Source organism: Eumetopias jubatus, unplaced genomic scaffold (assembly GCF_037043125.1).
Source record: "Eumetopias jubatus isolate StellerSeaLion01/CBP00866 unplaced genomic scaffold, mEumJub1_p1.0 scaffold_9, whole genome shotgun sequence".
Taxonomy (NCBI): Eukaryota; Metazoa; Chordata; class Mammalia; order Carnivora; family Otariidae; genus Eumetopias; species Eumetopias jubatus.
The window spans coordinates 12097980-12120894 of NW_028274815.1; the positions used below are offsets into that span (position 1 = coordinate 12097980).

At 37.6% G+C, this 22915-nt stretch overlaps 1 protein-coding gene and 1 pseudogene across 1 annotated transcript in view; both read right to left on the bottom strand.

Moving 5' to 3' along the window:
- NBAS (NBAS subunit of NRZ tethering complex) overlaps positions 1 to 22915 on the bottom strand; it is a 351301-nt gene that overhangs the window by 180707 nt on the left and 147679 nt on the right. The window contains exons 27-31 of the mRNA XM_028099384.2: positions 15957 to 16019; positions 13775 to 13897; positions 9838 to 9940; positions 4867 to 5096; positions 1865 to 1977 (exon numbers count right to left, since the gene is read on the bottom strand). Coding sequence (XP_027955185.2) covers positions 1865 to 1977; positions 4867 to 5096; positions 9838 to 9940; positions 13775 to 13897; positions 15957 to 16019 — 632 coding nt within the window. The remainder of the gene's footprint in view (positions 1 to 1864; positions 1978 to 4866; positions 5097 to 9837; positions 9941 to 13774; positions 13898 to 15956; positions 16020 to 22915) is intronic.
- On the bottom strand, positions 7035 to 7779 carry LOC114205819 (non-histone chromosomal protein HMG-14 pseudogene; annotated as a pseudogene).

Below are 22915 nucleotides of genomic sequence, written 5' to 3' on the forward strand. Positions count from 1 at the left end.
AAGGCAATATCCCATCTCCCTCCTAGAAGATTTTCTGACATTCATTCTAATAGGAAACTCCAAATCAATATATCAAACTGGAGAGCTGTCAAGACATGAAAGCAAATGTCCTTCTTAAAACACTCTTCAGTCAGGAAATTTCTCAGAAGCAAGAGCAGGATAGCAGGTTTGGTTGCAGATTCTCAAACTCATCAGATGATGTGCAAATACTGTCAGCAAAAATACTGCTAACTGGGCACCACAGAAAATTAAAGCTCTATTTATTATTTCAAGTCAATTGAAATAATTCCTTAGCATTTGCGGGACTGCAAGAAAAGGTTTTGTTGTATTACATTAATTTGCCTGGATTAAATAAGTAGCTAAAATACACACATATACACAGAGTCAAAGCTATAATAACTTGGCCTTAGAAGAGATACAAAAAGGGCAAGTTTCATAGTGCTCTGGACTCCCCCACCACTGAACGCTTAATTGAAAATGTGTTTCAGGGGAGGCAGTTCATGATTTAAGGCATTTGAGAAAAAAATGAAAATATTTTTAGTATCTCTAACTAATCTTCACAACTTTAAAAAGCTTTGGGCTCAAAAATTACAGGAATGATATTATGAAATAGAATTTTCCAGTAATTTGACAATCTCCTTATATATACTTGTTTAAGATGCTACGAGATATGTATAATCATGAAGAAATTATTTCCAAACAATGATATTCAAGGTAACAGTAATACTACCTTGTTCAAGTCTAATAAATTTATCCGACAAGCAGAGCTTTAATTTTTAGTAAAACTACAGTGAAAACCCACATGAAAACATGAGAATGTGTCTAATGACTTTTATCTCCTAAGATCCATCTGACTCAAAACCCTCAAAAACACAGGACAAAGACACCGAGAAACCTGTAGCAGGACCCCATTGTCCAAAGGTACCAGGAGTTAAAAAAAAGAAGAAGAAGAAGAAGAAGAGTAGGAGGAGGAGGAGGAAGAGGAAGAAGAGGAAGAGGAAGAAGAGAGACAATTCTAGTGAAAATTTATCAAAAACCAGAGATGGAAAGAAGGTGACTACACCTGCCCTACTCCCAATTCCAAACATTGCCCGGGTTAAGAGTGAAGAAAAGAGATTATGTGGAAGGTACCAAGCATACTGCTAATAACCAAGCTACCCGCTTCATTTAGGGCACTGAGGTCCAGAGTTCGGGGCAACAGGAAGTCTACCGCCCACTTGTGAGGTGAGGTTCAGGACACTGGGAGACACACACTGTCCTCACAGCACAAAGTAGATAATGACACGTGACTGCATATCGGCATGCTTGTTTGGGGTGGTACTTACCGGACTTGTATACTTAGTTAGAAGAACTTGAGCAATGTTAAGATATCCTTAGTAATTAAACTCTAAACAAGAAATTCCTGTCATTCCTTTTAATAAAATAGTATCACATAATTAAAGAATATTCTGTAGTAAGCATAAAAAAATAAACTGTTATCAATACGTACAGCTATTTCTAAATCTACGCAACTGAAACAAAATACAGAAAAAAACTGTACATCAAAACTGATGGAGATCCGAAACTCTAATCCACAATCCCCCATTTGGTTTTATCCAGTGAAATTTACTGATATTATTTCTTTTAATGACATAACTGAGAACTTACAAAATAAATTTATGATAAAATGTCAGCTTTATTTTTTCTTTGGGTTTCTACTAAAGTTTCCTTTGAAAAATGGGTCAGAGGGTCAGATCTACTGCTAATGGATTAAATGACCAAAGGTACTCTTTAATTCAAAAAACTACCAAGGAACTACGCTAGTTGATTCAATGCAAAGTAAGTTAATACTAAGTTAATAATGCAACGTTAAATAGAAACTCACCTTGCAAAGGCAGGATCTTTACCCCAAATTCTTCAAGACATCCAAGGGCTTGGATAAGATCTAGCTCCTCCTGAATGGCAGCTGGCCTATCAGTTATCAGCTGTAAGCAGCACCTAGGGGAAATAAGATCAGCTTTAAATAAAAAAAAAAAAGAAGTAACATATGTTTGGCTAAGTTGCCTTTCTGTATTCAACAACATGAGATCCAACACATATTTATCAAAAGCCTCCTACATTCCAGGTATCCTGCTAGATGCTTTCTGCTATCTTACTGAATCCTCATAGCAAGCCTGTATGACAGGCAAATAGCATCACCTGTTTCCTAAGGAGCCAGAATCAAAGCTCAGAGAGGTGTAGTGGTCTGTGCAAGGTTGTACCGATAGTAGGGAATGGTATCACATTACAAAGCAAAATATGTTAACTCTGCCTTCAGAGGTAATAATCATACAGGGAAGGTTTAAAAAGAGAGACAGAATTCAGAAAATTTCCAGTTATTCTTCAGGGAAAGCAGACATCTCGTTTCGGTGACAACTTCGATTCCCAAAGGAAACACGAATAAGATGAGACACTGCACAAAGGACATTTTTCTGATCATAAGGAAAGAGTCCGTTGGTAATGCAGTGCTGAGATGAACACAGGAGAAAGTGACTTCACTAATAAGAATCTGTGACACCTATGGAGTATTTTAAGCACATTTTAAAAAATCCAGACAAAGTGTACTTAAGAAATCTTTTCATTAACAAACTTACTTTCTGAAAGGTGCGTGTGGAGGAACACTGGAACACAGGACTAGAAAGAGGCAGAGATCAGGCCAGCAAGGGCTAACGGTGCTAAAATCATGTATCGTCTGATGAAGATCCCTCAGCCCCAGGAGGCATCTGTATGACTCAGTGACAGATCTGAGCCTACCTTACTTGCAAAATTGTAAAATTTAAACGAGATGAGCCCTAACATACACTGCTGATTCGAGTGTAACAAGGGACAGAGCCTACGTGCGGTATCTACTAAAATTCTACTGCATTACCTTCAAACTCACGAATTCCGAGTTCTAGCAATTTGTACTACAGATAGGCTCGCACATGCCCACATACCCACACATAATTAGGGATGTTCACTACCACAGTGTTTTTAAAATACAACAGAATGAATTTTTATCATGAATTAAATAAATTCTAGAAAGTCAAACAATGGAATATTCTACAACCATCAAAAGAAGAATAGATCAAGCCTAGATGCCCTCACGAAAAAACCTTCAGTATAGATCGTAAGTGAAAATAATGAGATCCAGAAAGGTATGTATAAGTAGTAAGCACTCACCTATGACTTAGGAAAGAAGAGGGTAACGTTTAAGAAAGTATTTTGGAAGGATTCACAGGAAAATGATTTAAAAAGATAGCTGAGGGATAAAGTTAGGGAAACGGGAATGAAAACAGAATTATTGTAAATACATATCCTTTTTTGTATTGTTGAATATTTTTATCTTGTGAATGTATTACTTCCTCAATTAAAAAAACTAGTTCATAATAATTTAATCAGTAAGAATGTATGGGCTATTTTCTATATTAAATATAACTGTGAATATCTAAATATATCCAGGCTCACAGATCATCATGTCTGGTGTCACCTTATACACATACAACATCTTTTCCAAATTAAGGTGTGTCCTTGTGGGAGAAAAAGGGAAACACTGGAAGTGTAGATTTAAAAATGATCTGTGAGAACACCTGCCAAAAAGATTTAGGTCAAACACAACTCCCAGTTTCAAAAGCTATTCTGTTTGATATTTTCATCATCTGAAATAGAAATACAATCCCTTAGGAGAGAAGAAAAAAAAATTTACTATTTTTAACAACTCTGTCAAGTTCAATAGCATGGTTTGAGAAAACATGGCTCTCTCTGTAATAAGATACCACTGGGGAAAAAAGTTTCCTTTATGCTTTTAGCTGCTAGTCATTCAGGGGGAAAAATAAATCTAAATAGCTAAAACAATCACTATATCAAAATAAATTCCAAATGAGCCTAAAATTTCAATGTGAAAATATCACTATCAAAGTAATAAAAAGCAGTATGAAAAACTATTATAATGGTCTTGGGAATTATAGGTCTTTCAAAGGATGACACACAAGACAGACATTATAAAAGAAAATAACAATTAAAATCTTTAAAGATTTTGAAAAGCAATTTGAAAGATAAATCATATAAAAACTTGACAACATGGTTAAAACATGTGAGAGAGGAAAAGGGCAATGTCCTTTATGCACAAAAAGCTCATAAGAACCAATAGTCAGAAGAGGCGCCTGGGTGACTCAGTCAGTCGAGCATCCAACTCTTGGTTTAGGCTCAGGTCATGATTTCAGGGTCATGGGATCAAGCCCAGCATCAGGCTCTGTGCTCAGCAGGGAGTCTGCTTAAGGATTCTCAATCTCTCTCTCTCTCTCTCTCTCTCTCTCTCTCCACACACACACTTGCACACACACTCTCTCAAACAAATAAATCTTTAAAAAAAAAAATCAATAATAAAAAGATCAACACTAAATTTCCAGTACAACAGGCCAAGAGAGAAACTGAATTCACAGTCCAGAAATTTCCACCTGAAAGGGATTTCAAATCTTTATCATCTAATCAGGTCCCTCCTCCCTAAACAGAGCACAAGTCATGTAAAGCATACAGCCATTGCCTCAATGTGCTACAAATTCCCAGAACTTGAATTCGCAGGCTAGCTCATGAATCCTTCATAACAGAAACAATGTACAATCTTACAGATAATCAGCAAGAAAGACTGGGAAAGCATGCTGGAGAACAGGGGTTATGGGAAAGTTGATGAATATTCATGATATAATTATCTTTCTGTATTCAAGCAATAAATAACTGTGCCCCATACAGTAATAGTCAATCTGTACTGGTGGCAATATATTTTTTAAAGGAAAGACTAAAACCAACAATGGAATTTGTGTATTCTGACTTGTCCCCTCCCTCTTCTGGAAGAATACAGAATTACTCCACCTGGCCAGATCCATGCAGCTATCAGTGAGGTTGGTAGACGAATTAAAGTACTCTCTGCTGGCAGCCAAAACCAAGTCAATACTTCTTTCATAACTGACCCTGTACTGGGTTTTCCCTTTATGGGCTACACTAGCTGGTGGGTTTATTGAACAGGCGCTGCAGTGCATCATCTGCCCAGCTAAGTGGATATTTTCAAGGCGACTGGAACACAAAAGGCTTTCTGTAAATATCTGGGGAAAAGAAGAAACTTTAATTAGTTAAAGAGGGCAGATTCAGTTCTCAACAAAATGAAGACTCTGATATCCAAATGAAATAAATTAAAAATACATCCATCCTACAGGTAGCAGGTGCACGACCCTGTAAATGCACTAAATGACAATGAAGTACACTGTAAGTGGTTAATTTTATGTTATGTGAATTTCACCTCAATAACCAAATTCATCTTTTAGGAAGAAGAAGTAACTTAACGGAACAAACCAATATGAAGCCTAATACAGTTGACCCTTGAACAGCACAGGAGTTAGGGGTGCTGAACTCACATGCAGTCAAAACTCCCCATATAACTTTTGACTCCCCCAAAACTTAACTACTAATAGTGCACTGTTGACCAGAAGCCTCACCAATAATATGGACAGGCAATTAACACATTATTTTGTATTTACTGTATTCTATAACTGTATTCTTACAATAAGGTAAGCTGGAGAAAATACTAAAATCATAAAGAAGAGAAAATACATTTAATATTGTACTTACCAAAACAAACAAACAAACAAACAAACCCACATATAAGCAGACCTATGTGGTTCGCACCCATGTTGTTCAAGAATCAACTGTATCTTAATGTGTTACAAGGAATGTCTGAGTAAACTATCTGAAATTCATACTAATTAAAAACAGGATTCCTTAGACATACTGTCCCATACTCAATAGGGTCCACTCTGCTTAAACTATAACCACTGAATTTTTTAAAGAAAATCTTTGAATACGACACATAAAATTTCTAACTGCTTAAAGCATCTGAATTCAGTCTTACAGACTAAACAGCCAAGCTATAAATGTAACATTGATTTTTTTTCCAATCTGCAGACTAAAAACTATTTAAATACGACAAGAGCCACTGATGGAAGGGATTCGTGCAAATATCATTGTATTCTACTGGCAACCAGTAGCATCAATTAACATAACATTTATTGTATAACTGAGAATATTTACTTATTACTTAGTCTAGAAAAGTCTTAAACAAAGAGATCTTTAAATATACACTAATAATGTAAACATGTAATTAGTGTAAGAACTTCCCCAAAAATGTTCACCCCTATTAGGCCTCTGCTGGATGAGGATAGCACAGAAATAGAAGCAAGAGATGAAAAGCAGATTTCATGAAGAATCAAGAATCTTCTTACAATTAAGACTACCCAGTTTTCATAGGATCCTCTATTTTCACTACTTTCTAGGCTTCTGGGGAAGGTAGTTATTCTTAGACAGGCCTTTATTAAAATGACTATGATGACATGACTAAAATTACTAATAATCTACAAGTGATCTGCTACAAATACCTATTGTGACAGAAAGCAAATTACTAATGAGCAACCCTAATCATTTATGTCTGACAGGTGAAAATGGCTTAGTCCAAGTGACCCAAATGACTTAGATATGACGGTTTCTCTATTCCTTTCTTTTTTTTTTTTTTTGCTTCACAAAATTCTTAATTTTTTATTGGTTGAGGATCAGTACAGACGTTTCAATTTGTACACAATTCTTAACATACGTACCGAAAAATCTAAAAAAAACATGTAGTTGTGATTCTTTTCTAAAAGTTATTCCAGTGACCTTCCAGCTTAAAATTTGGAGGCAAATTTTCCTTAACAGTATATCAAGTACCAAGATCTTCAAATGCTGATACACTGTTACATTAAGTCCCATTAATTCACAATTTAATATCATATATACTACATACTCAGATTCTCAATCTTGCACAGCACATTAACAGAGTTACTAGGAAAACCGGACTACGACGACCAAGATGTTACAGAGTGCACAAGAATTCGGACCGGGAGAGCCAAGACCTAGGAGTGGTTTTCTTTAGGAAACAATTCTACCGAAAACAACATGGGAATAGAAGTAATTTAAAATATTCAAGACATAGTAAATGCACGACCGACTCCAAATTGCCATTTAGTATGCTTGGTATTATAGGATATAAAAACTACCCCAGCTATGGAATGTTGAGCTGACACCCAAGACAATCAAAGCCTCCCACATTCAATATCCCACTATTTCCTGGTTGTACCAAAAAATAAACAACCAGCAAATGATTTCACCTCTTAAAAAAAAGCATTTACACTTAAAAAATGGGATGAGGTGGGATTCCCTCCTTCTTAAAAATGTTTCTAGAGCTACTAAAAAACTTGCATTTACAAAATAGTTGATAAAAATATTCCTCTGGATTGTACAAGAAGGGCGACAGGGACCACTGATAAGACATGGTTTATGGTATTAATCAGACTTGGCTTCCTTCTCTCCTGCTTCATCGGAGGCTGGACTCTCATTTTTAGTTTCTCCGTTTTCTGCAGGTAAGGCTTCTTTCGTTTCTTGGTTAGCCACTTCAGCCTGTTTTCCCTTTGCTCCCCTTTTCCCCTTTGTTTGCACTTTTTTGTCTGAAGATTTATCCTTTCCTGCCGCCTTTTTTGGCTTGTTTCCACTTTTGCAGGAGCAGGTTTCGCTGACAACCTCGCCGACCTCCTCTTGGGCTCCTCCTTCGACGCCCCCTCGGCGGAGCTGACCTTCCTCTTGGGCATCGTGGCGGCGGGGCGGGCGCGTGCCGGGTGCCTGCGGGCCGCGGCGCGCCGAGACCCTTCGCGAAGCTGGGCTGCCTGGCCGCTACCGCTCCTCCCGCCGCCCGAGCTGCTGCGACCCGCCCTCTATTCCTTTCGTTTATTCAAGTAAGCCATAGTTAATGCCCAGTATTGAGAAATACAAGTCACTCACTCTAAAATTTAAGTTTTTGCTAAAATGAAAAATATAGATTTCTGCTCTACATGCTGTAACGAAACCTTTAACTTTCTCAAAAATTGTGCCACTGAGCTTTCAAATCATTTTCCAAGATAGCAACCCCTAATAGCCAAGTCAGTAAAACAACATAGCATAACTTAAAAGTTACTAAAATGATATTTAAAATGTAATATTTAAAATGTAAGTTTGAAAAAAAAATGTAAGTTTGCCAAATCCATATTACCTTCCTCTAGAACCATTTCAAGCTGTTATATGCTTTCAAATGTTTTCTCAAAGGAGAGAGGCTAATGGCCAGAAGTCATTAAAATATCAAAGCCTAATAAAAAGGTGTTAAGATGTAACAAAAACAATTTAATATGTCAAGTTGTTATGAGCTAGTTCAAGTGTAATATATTTATGCCAATTTTCCAATCAGAATCAGAAACAGGAAAATAGCAAAATAATACCATTCCAACTTAAAAACACTACTGCAGACATATAAATGATGGTTAAGCTTTGGAGCCCATGTGAATACAGATGTTCTCCTGGAATTGGAATTCAAGTTTCACTTTAGACACAAAAGGGGAAGCTACTGGCAGTTGTATGTACATGGTCTGAGACTATAATCATCAATGTAAACTTCACACTCATTCATTAAAACCTGAAGTCCAAATATAAAACCATTTCTCAACAGTCTATATTAGCACTCTTTTGTTAAAATCACCTTGAATAAAAATACCAACCAATTTCACAAAATAGAGACCTATTTTTTAAACTCATTTTATCAAGGGGTCACACTTGGTGATGTCAGAGCAGAGCAACAAAAGAAATATCCTATAGAATTTCATGTTTGGCTTATTGACAGAAAAACTCAAAATGGAAATCTGCTTTTAAATTATATCTCATTAAAAATGGGTTAGTTGGATAATTTCTCCAGATGAGCTAGGAGTAATTTGGTTAAGACACATACCTTCCAAAAATATTAATTAAATCCCCCTGGGTTACACTCCTCCATCAATTAGCAGCCATTTCTTAAGTATCCTTTGTGTTCTGGACATTACAACATACACTGGGGGCTAGGAGGCTGAACATGAATATGATAATGCCTACCAAGGGGCTCATGACCAAAGGGAAAAATCACACATGGAAACCAGTTACTGCATTTGAAAGAAAGACTATAACAGAGACAAGTTACATGAAAGGACAAAGGCAGGCATCCTGGAGGGCATAATTAGTGAAGTGAGTGCTGAAAATTACCAGGAATTTTCAGATCAAGGAAAGAGAACTAGATCCAAGCACAGGGAACAATGCAGGTGGAGTCACGGGACGTGAAGCAGCATGGTACGTGGAGAGTCAGGGCAGATCTGGTGGACAGGGTGGAGCAGGGGGGACACTGTGTCCCCTGTACTTACAGAGTGGCACAGGGGAGAGTGGACAGGGAAGCTCGATCTGCTGTGGCCTTCTATGCCACGCTAAGAAGTATGGTTACTTTCTGATACAGACACGTAACAAGCAGAAAATTTAAGAAGGGGAGTGTTATGAAAAGGTGTTTTAGAGAATGCTCTGAATCAGTGTAGATTGGAAATATGGAAGCAGGGAGACAAGTTAGGAGGAATTGCAATTTAGCAGAGATAGGACAGATTTGAAAGACTTTTCCCAGCTACATCAATCAAATAGGCAGTAGTGACCACCAAGACCATGGTAGTGAGAGGAGTCCAGGAGTCTGTTTCCTAGCTGAGGATTAGCTTGCCAAACAACCGCTGCTGCAGTGAACGAAGATTGGGGCGGGGGGTGGGGAGACAGGAGGTGAGATATGCGAGTGCTCAACTTAGAAAGCACTCCTCTACTGGATTCACTGCTATGACTCAATAGCATTACGTACAAGTGAGGCTTATGGTCACCACCTCTGTGTCCAGGAAACACACTGCAACAGCCAAACTTTCCAAATTAAAAGCAAGTAACTTCCATGCATCGAGTTACCTCATAGCAAGCATGAGAATCCAGACAGGTGTAAACATTCTGCTGCATAGTTAACATGTCTTGCAGCAACATTCTCCAATGAGACTCACTGACAGGAGGCTGCCTGGTGGGAAGAAAAGAAAATAATTCATGAAATCGCTCTTCGATTGGCCAAAAAAAAAAAAAAAATGGTATCACCATTCTATATGCCACACAGCTCCCAAATGATCAATAGGAAGAATCTCATTTGAATTTCCAGGAAAAAACATCGATCAGAGGGAAAAGTTGAAGGGCTCTGTATCAATGCTAGAGATGCTGCCTGAGCCACCTCGGCACACAGAACTAGAAGAGCATAACAGTGATAATAGCAAAGGTAAACCAAGTGTGAGTTTCCAAGATAAAATAAAGCACAGTAAGATAAAGCAGCTGTGATCTAGCAGAAAAAGCACTCGGAGACAGGAGAACTGGTTTAATATCCATCTTTATCACACTGCAATCCCCACAGGGGATCTTCTTAACTACAACTACACGTGCAGACCTGGAAGGCAACTAGAGGCCACCCCTGACATCAGTCGAGAGGCTGGGGACCCCAAGCTCATCAGCAGGGCAGCACTAGTGGCTCTCCTCAACAAGGAGTCCTTGCAATAGTCTGCAGAGCGACTGACCAAGTGCCGCAGGGGTTATGTTCATCCCACGAGACAGCCAAGGTGCCAGAAGACAGTCCTATAGGGGAGTGGCAAAAGCTGCCCCATCTAATTCAGGAAGGAGTTTCATGCCCCCCCCCCCAAGAACCAATATCTTTTGTAACAATTCCATAGGCACAGTTCTCAGGGTCTCCTCAAAGACATGCCAGTGACCACACTCAGGAAAGCCCAAAGCATAAAGCCCCTATCAGGTTTTCCAGTTCATTTCCAGTTCCTCCGGGTCAGAAGCAATTTACCAACCAGGGATCAGGTTTACACAACCAATGAGGCATACACAGTCTTGTTGATCAAATAGCATTTTATGTTGGGATCCGTTACAGAGTTAGAGGATTAATGGTTCAGATTCTCCTGCAGCCGGGAAAGGGTTTTGTTAACAAATTCACTGACAGACACATATTAGCTGCATGATCATGAACACTTAATGTTCCTGAATTTTGGTTTCCTCACTTAAAGCCCATCTTGGAGAGTGATAAGAAATGGAGGAGATTAACTCTGATAAAGCACAGGCAGTGAAGCAAGATGTTTCTAAGTATAAAAACAAGCTCAATTACCTGTACAGCTCTGAATATGTCTCTTAATTTCTCTGAGCTAGATTCCCTTTTTGTACATTGCGAGGATTAACTAAAACTAGAATGTATGAAAAGACACTCCTCCCATTTTTCTGGTATAAAATAGTATTCAATAAATGTTAATGAACGAATCTGAAAGTTACAAACACATTTCTTTGGTTTCTATAGTTACATAGATGATTACTAATATTGTTTAGCAGAAGGGAGAAAGTGCTGTAATTCTCTCTGCTTCCCCCAAAAGTTCACCTTTGTTGACTGTCTATGAATTTGGAATCATTATTTATGTTTACTTGCTAATCTTGACGTTCTACATAATCCTGAATATCACTGTTTGAAAGAGCATATTTTATTTTGTTTTGTGCTTGTCAAATACCAACTGTCAAATAACAACTGGATGTTTCTTTCCCATGTACCTTTCCCTTTTTTATGCATTAAAAACAGGGCAAATAGACTATAGGCATATAATAGTATTGCCAAGGGAAAAGCATGTATTTGAGATCATTCCTACGAAATTTCTGGTCTTCAGGAACTTTTTCACCTACAATTTTTAATAAGCATATGCTTCATTTACTTATTTTATATTACACAAAATGAATAATTACTTCTATCTTTATGCAATAAAGCATAAGAGAATACATTTTTTCCTCAGCATACAAACAGAAAAAACAAACTGACATATTTTCATGTCTTCCAGGACAATCCCTGAAGTGTTCCATAAGTTAGACCTTGATATGCGAACTCTTCGGGTGAACTTCAAAGAACTGGAGGGTTCTTTCAGATGTGGCTTGCAGGTAAGTTGCAAAATGTTTGATGAAGTGAGTGTCCATCTTGCACCAGCTGGATAAAATCAAATCTAGGCATTGTCTAGCTGAATTCAAATTCTCATAGCCCAGCTGTTCTTCTGGAAGCCATCAATACTGGGACAGATGGTATTAATGTTTTCTCACACATGGCTAGCCATAAGTACAGGTTCTAATTAAAATAAATTATAAGACATTATTTACAATGGCCTTTTCAGAATACATTCAGTAAATAGGAACCAAGAGTAGAACCTGCAGGCACTATACTAGAGAGTTGCAAATTAACAGAGAGATCCCTAAATATAAACATGATGTATTAGTTACAACCTTGGAACAGAGGTATATTTTCCAAGGAGAAACAGTTTTGCACTCATGATGGTAAAACTTGGTTTGCACAGATTCAATTAAATCTCCTACCATTTAGAATATCCATAAGAATATTCCATAGATGCTAAGGCCAAGCCATGGTAGCATATAATTAATATTTACTTCAAATTAACTAGTTTGAAAAAAAGAGGCCATATTCTCTTACATATTCAGAGTAGAACACCATGAGCAGAGATTAACTTCAAAGGCTTCAGAAGTATTTGAGGAACTCAAGGAAAACACAGGAAGTAATCTAGCTGTAACAGCAAGGCTTTCTTGAAGAGTAGGTTCTAGAGTAGAGTCAGCATGATCAGAAATATCGACCATTTGTTTCTAGTTGTAAAAAAAATCTTAAGAGTTGACAAAACCTTTTAAATTATTCATTTAATAATTATTGAGAGAGGGCCATTGGTATATATGGTCCCATATTAGATGTATGGGAACTATAACACTTGTCCTGGAGAAGCTTATAATCTCAAAAGGAACATAAGGCACAGACATCAATAATTATAGCACACTGTTGAAAAAGACAGATAGGGAGAGGCAGATACAAAATGCCAGGGAATTTCTTAGGAAGGAGAGTTCCTTGAGCAAGCCACTACTAGTTGCATTCCATAAGCAGTTTACTACTGTTGACTGGGCTCAGGATTCCCAGAGCCATCTAGCTGGTGCATGTTTAGCTCTAGTAGGGCTTGGGAAGTAGAGCTGTCTCTATTTGCAATGACATGACACTGTATACAGAAAATCCTATGGAATATCCCCCCCCGCCAAAAAAAACTCTACTGGAACTAATACAGAAATCTAGCAAGGTTGGAGGACACAAGCTCAACATATACCAAAATCAAAGATGTATCTATCTATCTATATATATATATATATATCAACATTTCTACACACTAGGAATGAACAATCCAAAAATGAAATTACGGAAATAACTATCTACAATAAAAAAAAAAAAATCTCAGGAATATTTTAGAGTACACAAATATCCATAGCTTTATCTATAAAAACCAAAACTCAAAACAACCCAAAATGTCCATAAACAGGTGAATAGATCAACAAAGTGTGATAAATCCATAAAAGGGAATACTACTCGATAAATAAAATGGAATTATTATTGATCCATGATACACCATGGATGAATGACAAAATAGGTACGCTGAGTAGAAGCCAAACAAACAAAAAGTGTATACTGGATGATTCCATTTACATAAAATTATAGGAAATACAGAGTAATATAGAGGAACAGAATATAGATCAGTGGTAGTCTGGAGAGGGAATAAGAGGGGGAGGGGGAGGGGCACATAAAGGGGCAAGAAGAAGCTTTTAAGAGTGACATATTTATTACCTTGACTGCAAGATGGTTTCATGAGTATCTACATATATCAAAACTTATCAAATTCAACACTTGAAACATGGAATTTATTGTTGGTCAGTTATAACTCAATGAAGTAAATAAAAAGAACAGTACTTTATTTTTAATCATATAAAGTATCAATTAATTTTGTTCATTACTTACTTCCGACCAGTGTGCCTGGTCAACCTGACCATCAGCTTGCGCGCCTCTTCTGAGCTAGACTGAGTGTTCTTAACAAACGAAACTGGTTTCTCAAGGCCATGTTTCTCCAAGAGCTCCGACACACTAAAAGTGAGAGAGAAATTTTTTAAAGTCTTGCTACCAAACAAAAAAAGTCTAAGAGTCTTGAACATAAAAGTAGCACTTAGGGGTTTAGAACTAAAACCAAAAAGTAGCATATAGAATGACCCAATTTTAGTGCATTAATTCTCAGCAAAAAAAAAAAAAGCTAACAATTATATATCAAATCTTATTTCCTGCACTTTTATTACAAACCCATTTTGTTTAAAGTATGACATATCTTTATCTAAAAATATTTTTTATTATTTTCCTCTACTCTAAAAGCATCAAATCAGTAAAACAAGCCAAATCTATCATTTCAATACTTAGCTTTAACTCTGAGCAATCCTACTGAGTAATCTGTTATAGGCAAGGTTGTTAGAAAGGCAATAAACAATGTTAAAGTTGGAGCCACAGAAACATCACAAGGCTCAATCTCCCTCCAGAATCTATTATATAAAAATACAAAATAGGTCACAAATTTTGTCCCATATGAATCTTCTTGAGATATCTCATTCCCTAATCATCAGCATCATACATATATGATGGTTGGCCTCACCAAATCTCACATTTTTGAAATAACTACTACTGGGTTTATAGAGCGTGACTGGCTAGAATTCAGTAGCTCATCATGAAGACAGGTTTCATGGGTCATGTCACCCGACATCATGTATGCTAAAACATTTTTCAATGATTAGTAGCTATGAGGTGGAACAGAAATAAAAATTCTTACTTTAAAAGGTCAGTAACTTAAACTAAACAGGGAAAGACATGGGTATCATCCAGAAACTGACCGAGTATAATTGTTTCCTTGAAGTAGTAAGAGCATAATGTGACATCAGGACCACTCATGGTTACACCCAGGAACATACTGTGAAATATACTATTTCACCATATCTTTTTGAGATCACTCGTCTCAGTTTCATTAGGGGAAAAAAAGGTAATCATGCAAATTTGTAAGGAATGAATCTACATTGACTTAATCCACTAAGCTTTACTCAAACTATGTTCAACTTCTCAGGGACACTGGGGAAAGGAGAGACACAGCCAAACTAAAATAACCAAAGCTTGAAAAGAAAGAAAAAGCTTGATTTACTAAGAATTTTTCAAGGGGAAAAAAAACCAACCATATAGCTTTCAGGACACAAAGTAACAAGCAGCAAGGTAGTAATAAAAAGAGGAAACAGAGGTCCCAAGGAAAGTGAACAATTAATTTTTCATTCAACTCCCATACATACATGGCACAAAAACACTGTTTCCTTAAATACAACTTGAAATATTTTTATACTCAAATCCCTTAAATTGAATGAATAAAACTTCTAATTAGGAGACTCCAAATTATTGTACTTTACTATTCGTATCACTATAAAGTGATGGTATTACCTGTAATTTTATAATTATGTGTTGGAAAAAATTTATCACTAAAATTTCATTTTTAATACTTAAAAACTACTCAAGCATCTTCATATACACATATAAATACTAGTATACAACATCTGACTTCCTAAATGGCAAATTGGGAATTTCAGGCTCCAAGATAGAAAGTTTAATGCTTCATTTTGACAGTGAAGAATATTACTATAGAGTTACTTGAAGGCTCTAGTGCAGTTTGATCGAATCCAGATTCCAATCAAATGTAGTATGCCCAAAAAACAGAAGTCAGGAGTATAATAAATATTGTTTGCTGACAGACACAATAATTTCTGCAGGAACTAACATTTCTTGCATACCTACTGCGTAGGAGGCACTTTAAATGGTTATTCTGACATTAATTCCATTATCTCATGGGTTATAGATGCTATAAAGAAGGAAACTCGGGATTCAATCACACAGCTTCTCAGTGGCAATGCCTACATTTGAACACAGGTCCACCAGTCTTCAAAATCCAGGCTCTTACTACTCTACCATAAGCTAGCAGTACATTTGTATTAAGAAAATTCACTCCCAAGAGAGTCAAACAAATAGGAAGTCAAACTGCAAATGACCATGAGACATATGAAAAGTAATGTTTCTTGGACAGACCTCATCTATCAGCACAGAGCCAACAGACGAACATTTTTCTCACCTGAGAATTTGTTCCAGTTGGTCTACCATGTCATGAAGAGCATTTGTTACCTCTGTTTTATGACTAAAAGATTAAGAGAAAAAAAATAAAGTTTTAGTAGTAGCTTTTTACATAACACATAATACTCAAGTGAAAAAAAGAAATGATGTTTCCCTTATGGTTAATATACAACAATATTACACTGCTGGGCAAAATTTTGGTCTTATTTCCTGAATGCCTTCAGCATCTTTCATGACTTAAGAGCTTAAGATAAAAAATACTGGACTAGAAGAATATTATCTATTACTGATTAGTGTTATATGGACAACTATTTCCTGAAGAACTTTTAGTTCAATTCCACTAAAAGGCAACAAAGCATTATAAATCAATTTTAAGTCTTTTTTTTTTTTTTAAAAGAAGAGTTAAAGGGTCAAATCACCATCTGGTTCTGTTCTTTTAACCAATAAAACAAAACAGGTAAGGAAGCATGGCCCTGCATACTGGCTTGCTCCTAGGCCTGTCTATATCCCTTCCACACCCCCTAGGAAGTTTCCATTAGGATTCTATATACTCAGAAGACTTCTTCCATAATATCATTCCCTCTGCACCCACTCCAATATAAGGAACCAAAAAGAAGCACAACCATTATCTAGATAATCCCTAGAAAGTGGTGGAGATAAAAAGCAAGTCCCTTCTGAGGAAGCATGTGGACAGGTGACTAGGAGAAACATTATCATGGCAAAGGATCATATACTAAATGAAAATGTGGCTGGTAGAGTAGATGTAGTATGACACAACACATGTATAAGTGAATGCAGGGATCTGTCACAAAGCTGAGACACTACTATAAAAGTCCCCTTCCATGCTATACAGCTCTGTGCCCCAACTATGGAGGGAATGCTCGCAGCGGAGAACCAATGCACCTGACGCTCCCGGGTGCCTTCCAGCCAATGATGCAACTGAACCCCAGCAAGATCTCAGGGTTTTATTAGTAAGATGCCCAAATAAAATCTTTGTCTGGACTTAGAAAATTAAAAATGTCCTAACTTGAACACACACACACACACACACACACACACACACACAAACTCGTTATTTTTTAAAACTATTGATCTTTCCTGGTCTAAATCTATTGGTCACTTATTAGTGCAATTTACAAAGATTATACTATCTTTTCAAACCAAGTTTTAGGCCTTGAACTAGAGTGTTAAGTTAGTGTATGTTCCATTTAAAGTCCTTCAAAAGGTCACTAGTCACAGCTACCTTCTATTAAGGTACAATACTGTAGTATTGTTTTAATTATATTTTGTAGTTCTACAACAAACATTTGTCACTGATTTTCAAGAATACAGGGTTTTTCCTTTGTGAATTGACATCCATAAACATAATTACTAAAGACTCTTTTTTTCAGCCAGTGGAATATGCTGCCTACATAAGATGCACAAAAATTAATAAGGTTAAGTAAGTGTTCATTTCCCAAACGGCAAAAAACATAACCGTTTACCATTTGGTAAATAACCACATAACCACTAAAAATGAGCAATTAACCACAGGCAGAGTAAAATTGATGAACTTGGCATGAAGAGAACCACAGAAAATATTTTGAAGCTCTATATTTTAAAACTAGGCTAATTTAAAATTATAAGTTATTTAGAAAATTGTAAATATGAAATATAATCATAAAGAAATGGAAAACAAGAGAGTATCAATCTATTTTTGTATTTACAAAAAAAAAAATGTTAGATCAAAAATCATTAATCTGAAGCCAAGAAAAAGAGACACTTCTTAGCCTACACACTCTTCAAAAACACATTAATTCTGTAATTATAATGTCTACATAAAAATTGTTCTTTTAATATCATCATTCCATTGATACTTGATGGTAGGCAAATTACTGCTTAAAAATTAATAGATTAGCCCTAGTTGAAATTTATGCTAGTTTGATCTTACTGAAAAACAAAGTCTAATACACTTATTCCTAAAAATTATACACGTTACTTGGGAGTCAATGAGCTTGACTAGTTGATTCGAGGACAACAAAGGAGGCACAAAGCTGAAAGACAAACCATCACGTTTCCCAGCAAGACCATTTGAGTAAGAAACTCCCCACCACTTCTGCCCTCTGACACAGATATTAAGAGAAGCTTCTGCATCTCTTGCCACCCTCTAGGGAGAGCAATTTTACTACTAACACCCTGAGAGCCAATGGGTTGAGGTTTCTAAATGATGGGCAATGACATTTTCCTACAAAATCTGTTCATACAATCCCTTTTCCAGCCTTTTGCTGCCTACTGACAGTCCATGGCTCTCAGAGAGACCCACGGTTCCCAGAGGCTCACCTGCCGTTCCTGCTACTCTTTACTAAGGACGTGAGATAGCCTACGGTCATATCTCTGTAATTCTGGGTAATAAACATATGCTGAGGCACTCTGTGATTTACCTTTCCCTACATGAAGATTCCCTAAACCTAGACTGAGGAAGGGAAGTATGTATTAAGCACTACTACAATCTCCATTTAACTTTACCACTAACACGTCTAATTGCTTGGATTCCTTCTTGGTGGTCAGTACTGAGACCCCGATGAGGTGATAAATGATCAGGATCTATAAACTACCCAACATTTCTATAACATAATAGAATCTAAGATTATCCTACACAAAAAAATCAAAACTGAAACAAGAGGACAAGCTAGATGCTCACATATGAGGCAACCTCCCAAACACTTTATCTTGTCGCAAGGATTCCAATCAGCTTTTTAGTGTCTTAGAGATAAATTAATGGTCAAGAATCACTCAACATGAGGGCACCTGAGTGGCTCAGTTGGTTAAGCGTCTGCCTTCAGTTCAGGTCATGATCTCAGGGTCCTGGGATCGAGCCCCATGTCAGGGTCTCTGCTCAGCAGGAGTCTGATTCTCCCTCTCCCTGCCGTTCCCCCTGCTTGTGCTCTCCCTCTCTCTGTCAAACAAATAAATAAAATCTTAAAAAAAAAAAAGAATCACTCAACATGAACGAAAGTCCCTAACAGTAAAAAGGCAGATATACAAACAACAGGATATGAAAAATGAGAAACCATGGTGAGAAAGTGGGTAGTGCCAAGAGTAGAGGGACAGGTAGGTGCACATCTCTGAAACAAGACTAGGATGCTATCTTATTTTAAAAGTTCTTAGAATTTAAATAAGAAAATCAAAATAAATTTTAAAATTCAAAAGATGGATGAAAAGATAAAACTGAAGAAACTCCCAGATCATTTAACAGAAGATCAAAAAGTGGGAAAAAGAATAAAAAGGGCAGTAAATAAAGTATAAAAAAATGGAGAAAGAAAAAGGAAGGGAGTACAAATAAAATTACCAAGGAAAGAATGTAAGAAAATTTCCCAAAGCTCTAAAGGGCAGGAATTTCCAGATTGGAACAGGCTATCGAAATGAATAACACAACAAATTTAGTGTCATAATAAAACACGTCCTTATGATATTTCAGAACATTAGAGATGAAGAGAAGGTACTACAATATCCAAAAAGGAAGAAAAGCCAGCTATAAAGTAGTGATTTACAATGGTATAGGACTAATCGATAAACGTGGGAGGAGAGGACAAGGCTAATGCCTTCAAAACTCACGAGGAAAAAAATGAATATAAACCTAGAACTGCATACATAGCCAAGGTTTCTACCAAGTTCAAGGGGGGCAATTCTGGTATCTTTCTGACATGAGACAGTCTTAAAATAAAAATGCCTCCATGTAATCTTTGACATGAAGCTATTAAGATCGTGTTCCAACAAAATTAGAGAACTAAGTGAACAAAGGAGAAAAGAAATTCCAGAAATGCAGTATGTAACACAAGAGACAGGCAAATCCAAGTCTCAGGATAGCAGTTGTGCAGAATATGGGACAATTCAAAGCAAGAGAAAAGACAATTCCAAGAAGGATGTTCCAAAAGGTAGAGAGGGAGAGAATATGGGGGAAAGAGGGAAGGAACTGAGATATGTCTGACCACAAAAAAGAGTTTTCTATTACTGTCAGAAGAGAGAAGGGGATAAATGGAAACAAATAAAACAACAAAACAGGAAAAGGAAATTTCCAAAAAAGGAAAAAAAAACCTGGGAAAAACAAAAAGTTGCATAAAAAAGAAAGATACTCATACCCAGCTCTACAGAAACAATAATTACATAACATAATGATGAAAATGATGAAAATTACCTTAACTACACTGAAAAAATGGTAGAAGTAGGTATGGGGGATGGTAGACTTCATCATAGACTTCAAAAGGAAGTCAATAATCATGTAAAACTGCAGTCACAACATGAGCTGAAGAAAAACATGCTCTATGCAAGTTTTTCCTGTGAGGAGACAGGTATTCAAGAACAGGGAAGGTGGGGCAGCAAACAGCTGTTTATCAATTACAAGGTTTTCAATTCCCTCACTTTCATTATGTGCATACGTCACTTTATATAGTTAAAAATTAGGAGAAAATTATGTTTCTTTGGACTCCTTCATTTTATTCTTTTTAATGTTTTTTTTATAATTTAAGTAATCTCTACACCCAACGAGGGGCTCAAACTAACAACCCTGAGATCAAGAGTCGCATGTTCTCCTGACTGAGCCAACCAGACTCCTTGATTTTAGATCAGCACCTCCATGACACAGACTTTTCCAAGTGAAAAGACCAGCTGACTTGTAGAGTGTCTCACACTTTGCATTTATTTGACTTTCCTTCAGGGTGCTATTTAACTTGTTCTCCTGTTCTCTGCATTCCCTGTAAACCTGAAGTTTGGCCCAAAAGACTGATTAGATTAACAATGAACAACTTGGTGCGCCTGGGTGGCTCAGTCTTTAAGCATCTGCCTTCGGCTCTGGTTATGATCCCAGGGTCCTGACACTGAGCCCCGCATTGGGCTCCCTGCTCCATGGGAAGCCTGCTTCCCCCGCTCCCACTCCCCCTGCTTGAGTTTCCTCTCTCACTGTGTCTCTCTGTGTCAAATAAATAAACAAAATCTTAAAAAACAAAAAAAAAACAGAACTTTACTTCATATTGGCATCTCAGCAGGAGGCATGTAACATGATGCTGATTGTGCTAGTCCATTTGGCAGCTTGATAAAAGGTGATGGCAGTCAGACTTCTACTTTATAAAGCTAAATTTCCCCTTTGAAATGACAAAAAAATAAATGAGGTCGCTGAGGTAATACTTTGGTACCATGCAAATATCCTTTACACATCAATCTTTCACCTGATTGCAGTACCATTAGTGACTGTATGAAACGATTATTTCACAATGCGGTACAAAATTGGTGATGTCTATCATTCATTTCACAAAAAAATAAAAATTTCCTCAGGAGGAAAAGAGAGAGGGGGCAGCATTAGTCACAGTAGCCAAGACGACTAGAAACAACCTAAGTGACCGTCAAATGTATGAATCACAAAAATGTGCTATTTACATACACACAATGGAATAGGATTCAGCCATAAAAAAAAGAAGGAAATCCTGCCATTTATGACAACACGGACAGACTTCGAGGGCATTATACTAAGTGAAATAAGTCAGACAAAAAAAGACAAATACTGTATGATGAAATGAGGATCTCACTTTTATGTGGAATCCTAAAAAACCCCAAAACAATAACAAAAGTAAACTCATAGAAAAAGATCGGATTTGTGGTTACCAGAAGTGGGAGTGGGAGGTGTGGGAACTAGATAAAGGTGGTTGAAAGGGGTAAACTTCCAAGTCTAAGATAAGTAAGTACAGGGGACCTGATGCACTGTGATGACTTATAACGCACAACATGTTCAGTCAAGGAACAATTTGGGAAACCAACTGAAAACAACCAAAACACTGCTATATGTTACATTTGAAAGTTGTTATGAAAGTAAAAGATCTCATCATGCTGATGGATGTTAACTAAACTGTGGACGTTTCATGATATATTTATGCGTATGTATGTCATTATGCCAAACACCTCAAACTTATACAGTACTGTGTGTTAATTATATCTCAATAAAACTGTAAAAAAATGAAGTAAAATAAAATTATGCATATGCATACATTACTACTTAAACACAATTATTATTCTGTGTTTGGCAAGGGCCAAGAACAAATAATTCACAGAATCCCACGAGCTCATAAATATTAAAAATAATTAGAAACACAACTTAAAGGGCAGAGAAACAAGGCGGAGGGAGTAGGAGACCTGGATTTCGTCTGGTCTCAGGAATTCAGCTGGATAGGGATCAAACCATTCTGAACACCTACGAACTCAACAGGAGATCGAAGAAGAGAACAAAAACAACTCTCTGAACAGAAAAGCAACCACTTTCTGGAAGGTAGGACGTGCTGAGAAGTGAAACCGAGGCGATATTTGGGAAGATAGACGGCGGGGGAGGGGGGCCTCCGTCGGCCGCTTCTGGCAAGTGCTAGAGCCGCGGAGCACAAAATCGGAACTTTTAGAAGTCGGCTCCGCTGAGGGACATCGCTGCAGTGGCTAAGCGGGGGGTGGAACCCTCACGGGACAGTGTGGTCTCAGGACCCTCGGGGTCACAGAAAGACCGGGGGTGCCTGAGTGCGGCAGAGCTCCCAGGTATCAGAGTGGGGAAGCCGGCTGCAGAGACAGAGCCGAGTCGCGGGCTCTCAGCTCGGGGTTGCCATAAACTGTGATCCAGGGCACAGTCGGGCCACTGCTCTTCTAACAGGGACCCAACGTGCAGCAGATCCGGGGAGACTCCCTTTCCTCCCCTGGGAGGAGCGGCGCGGGAGGGCACCGCAGGGATCTGCTAGGTTTGGAGACTCTACAACGAGTCCGGTGCCAGAGATAGAAACGCTCGGTCACAGGCCGGGTGAGCGTGGAGTGCGGCCGGAGACCGGGGACACGGGAGTGACTGACTGCTTTTCTCTGGGAGCGCACTGAGGAGTGCTGCCCTGAATTCTTGGCTCCTCCGGGGCAGAGATTGGAAGGGCTCTATTTTCACTCTTCGTCCTCCAAAGCTGTAAGGAA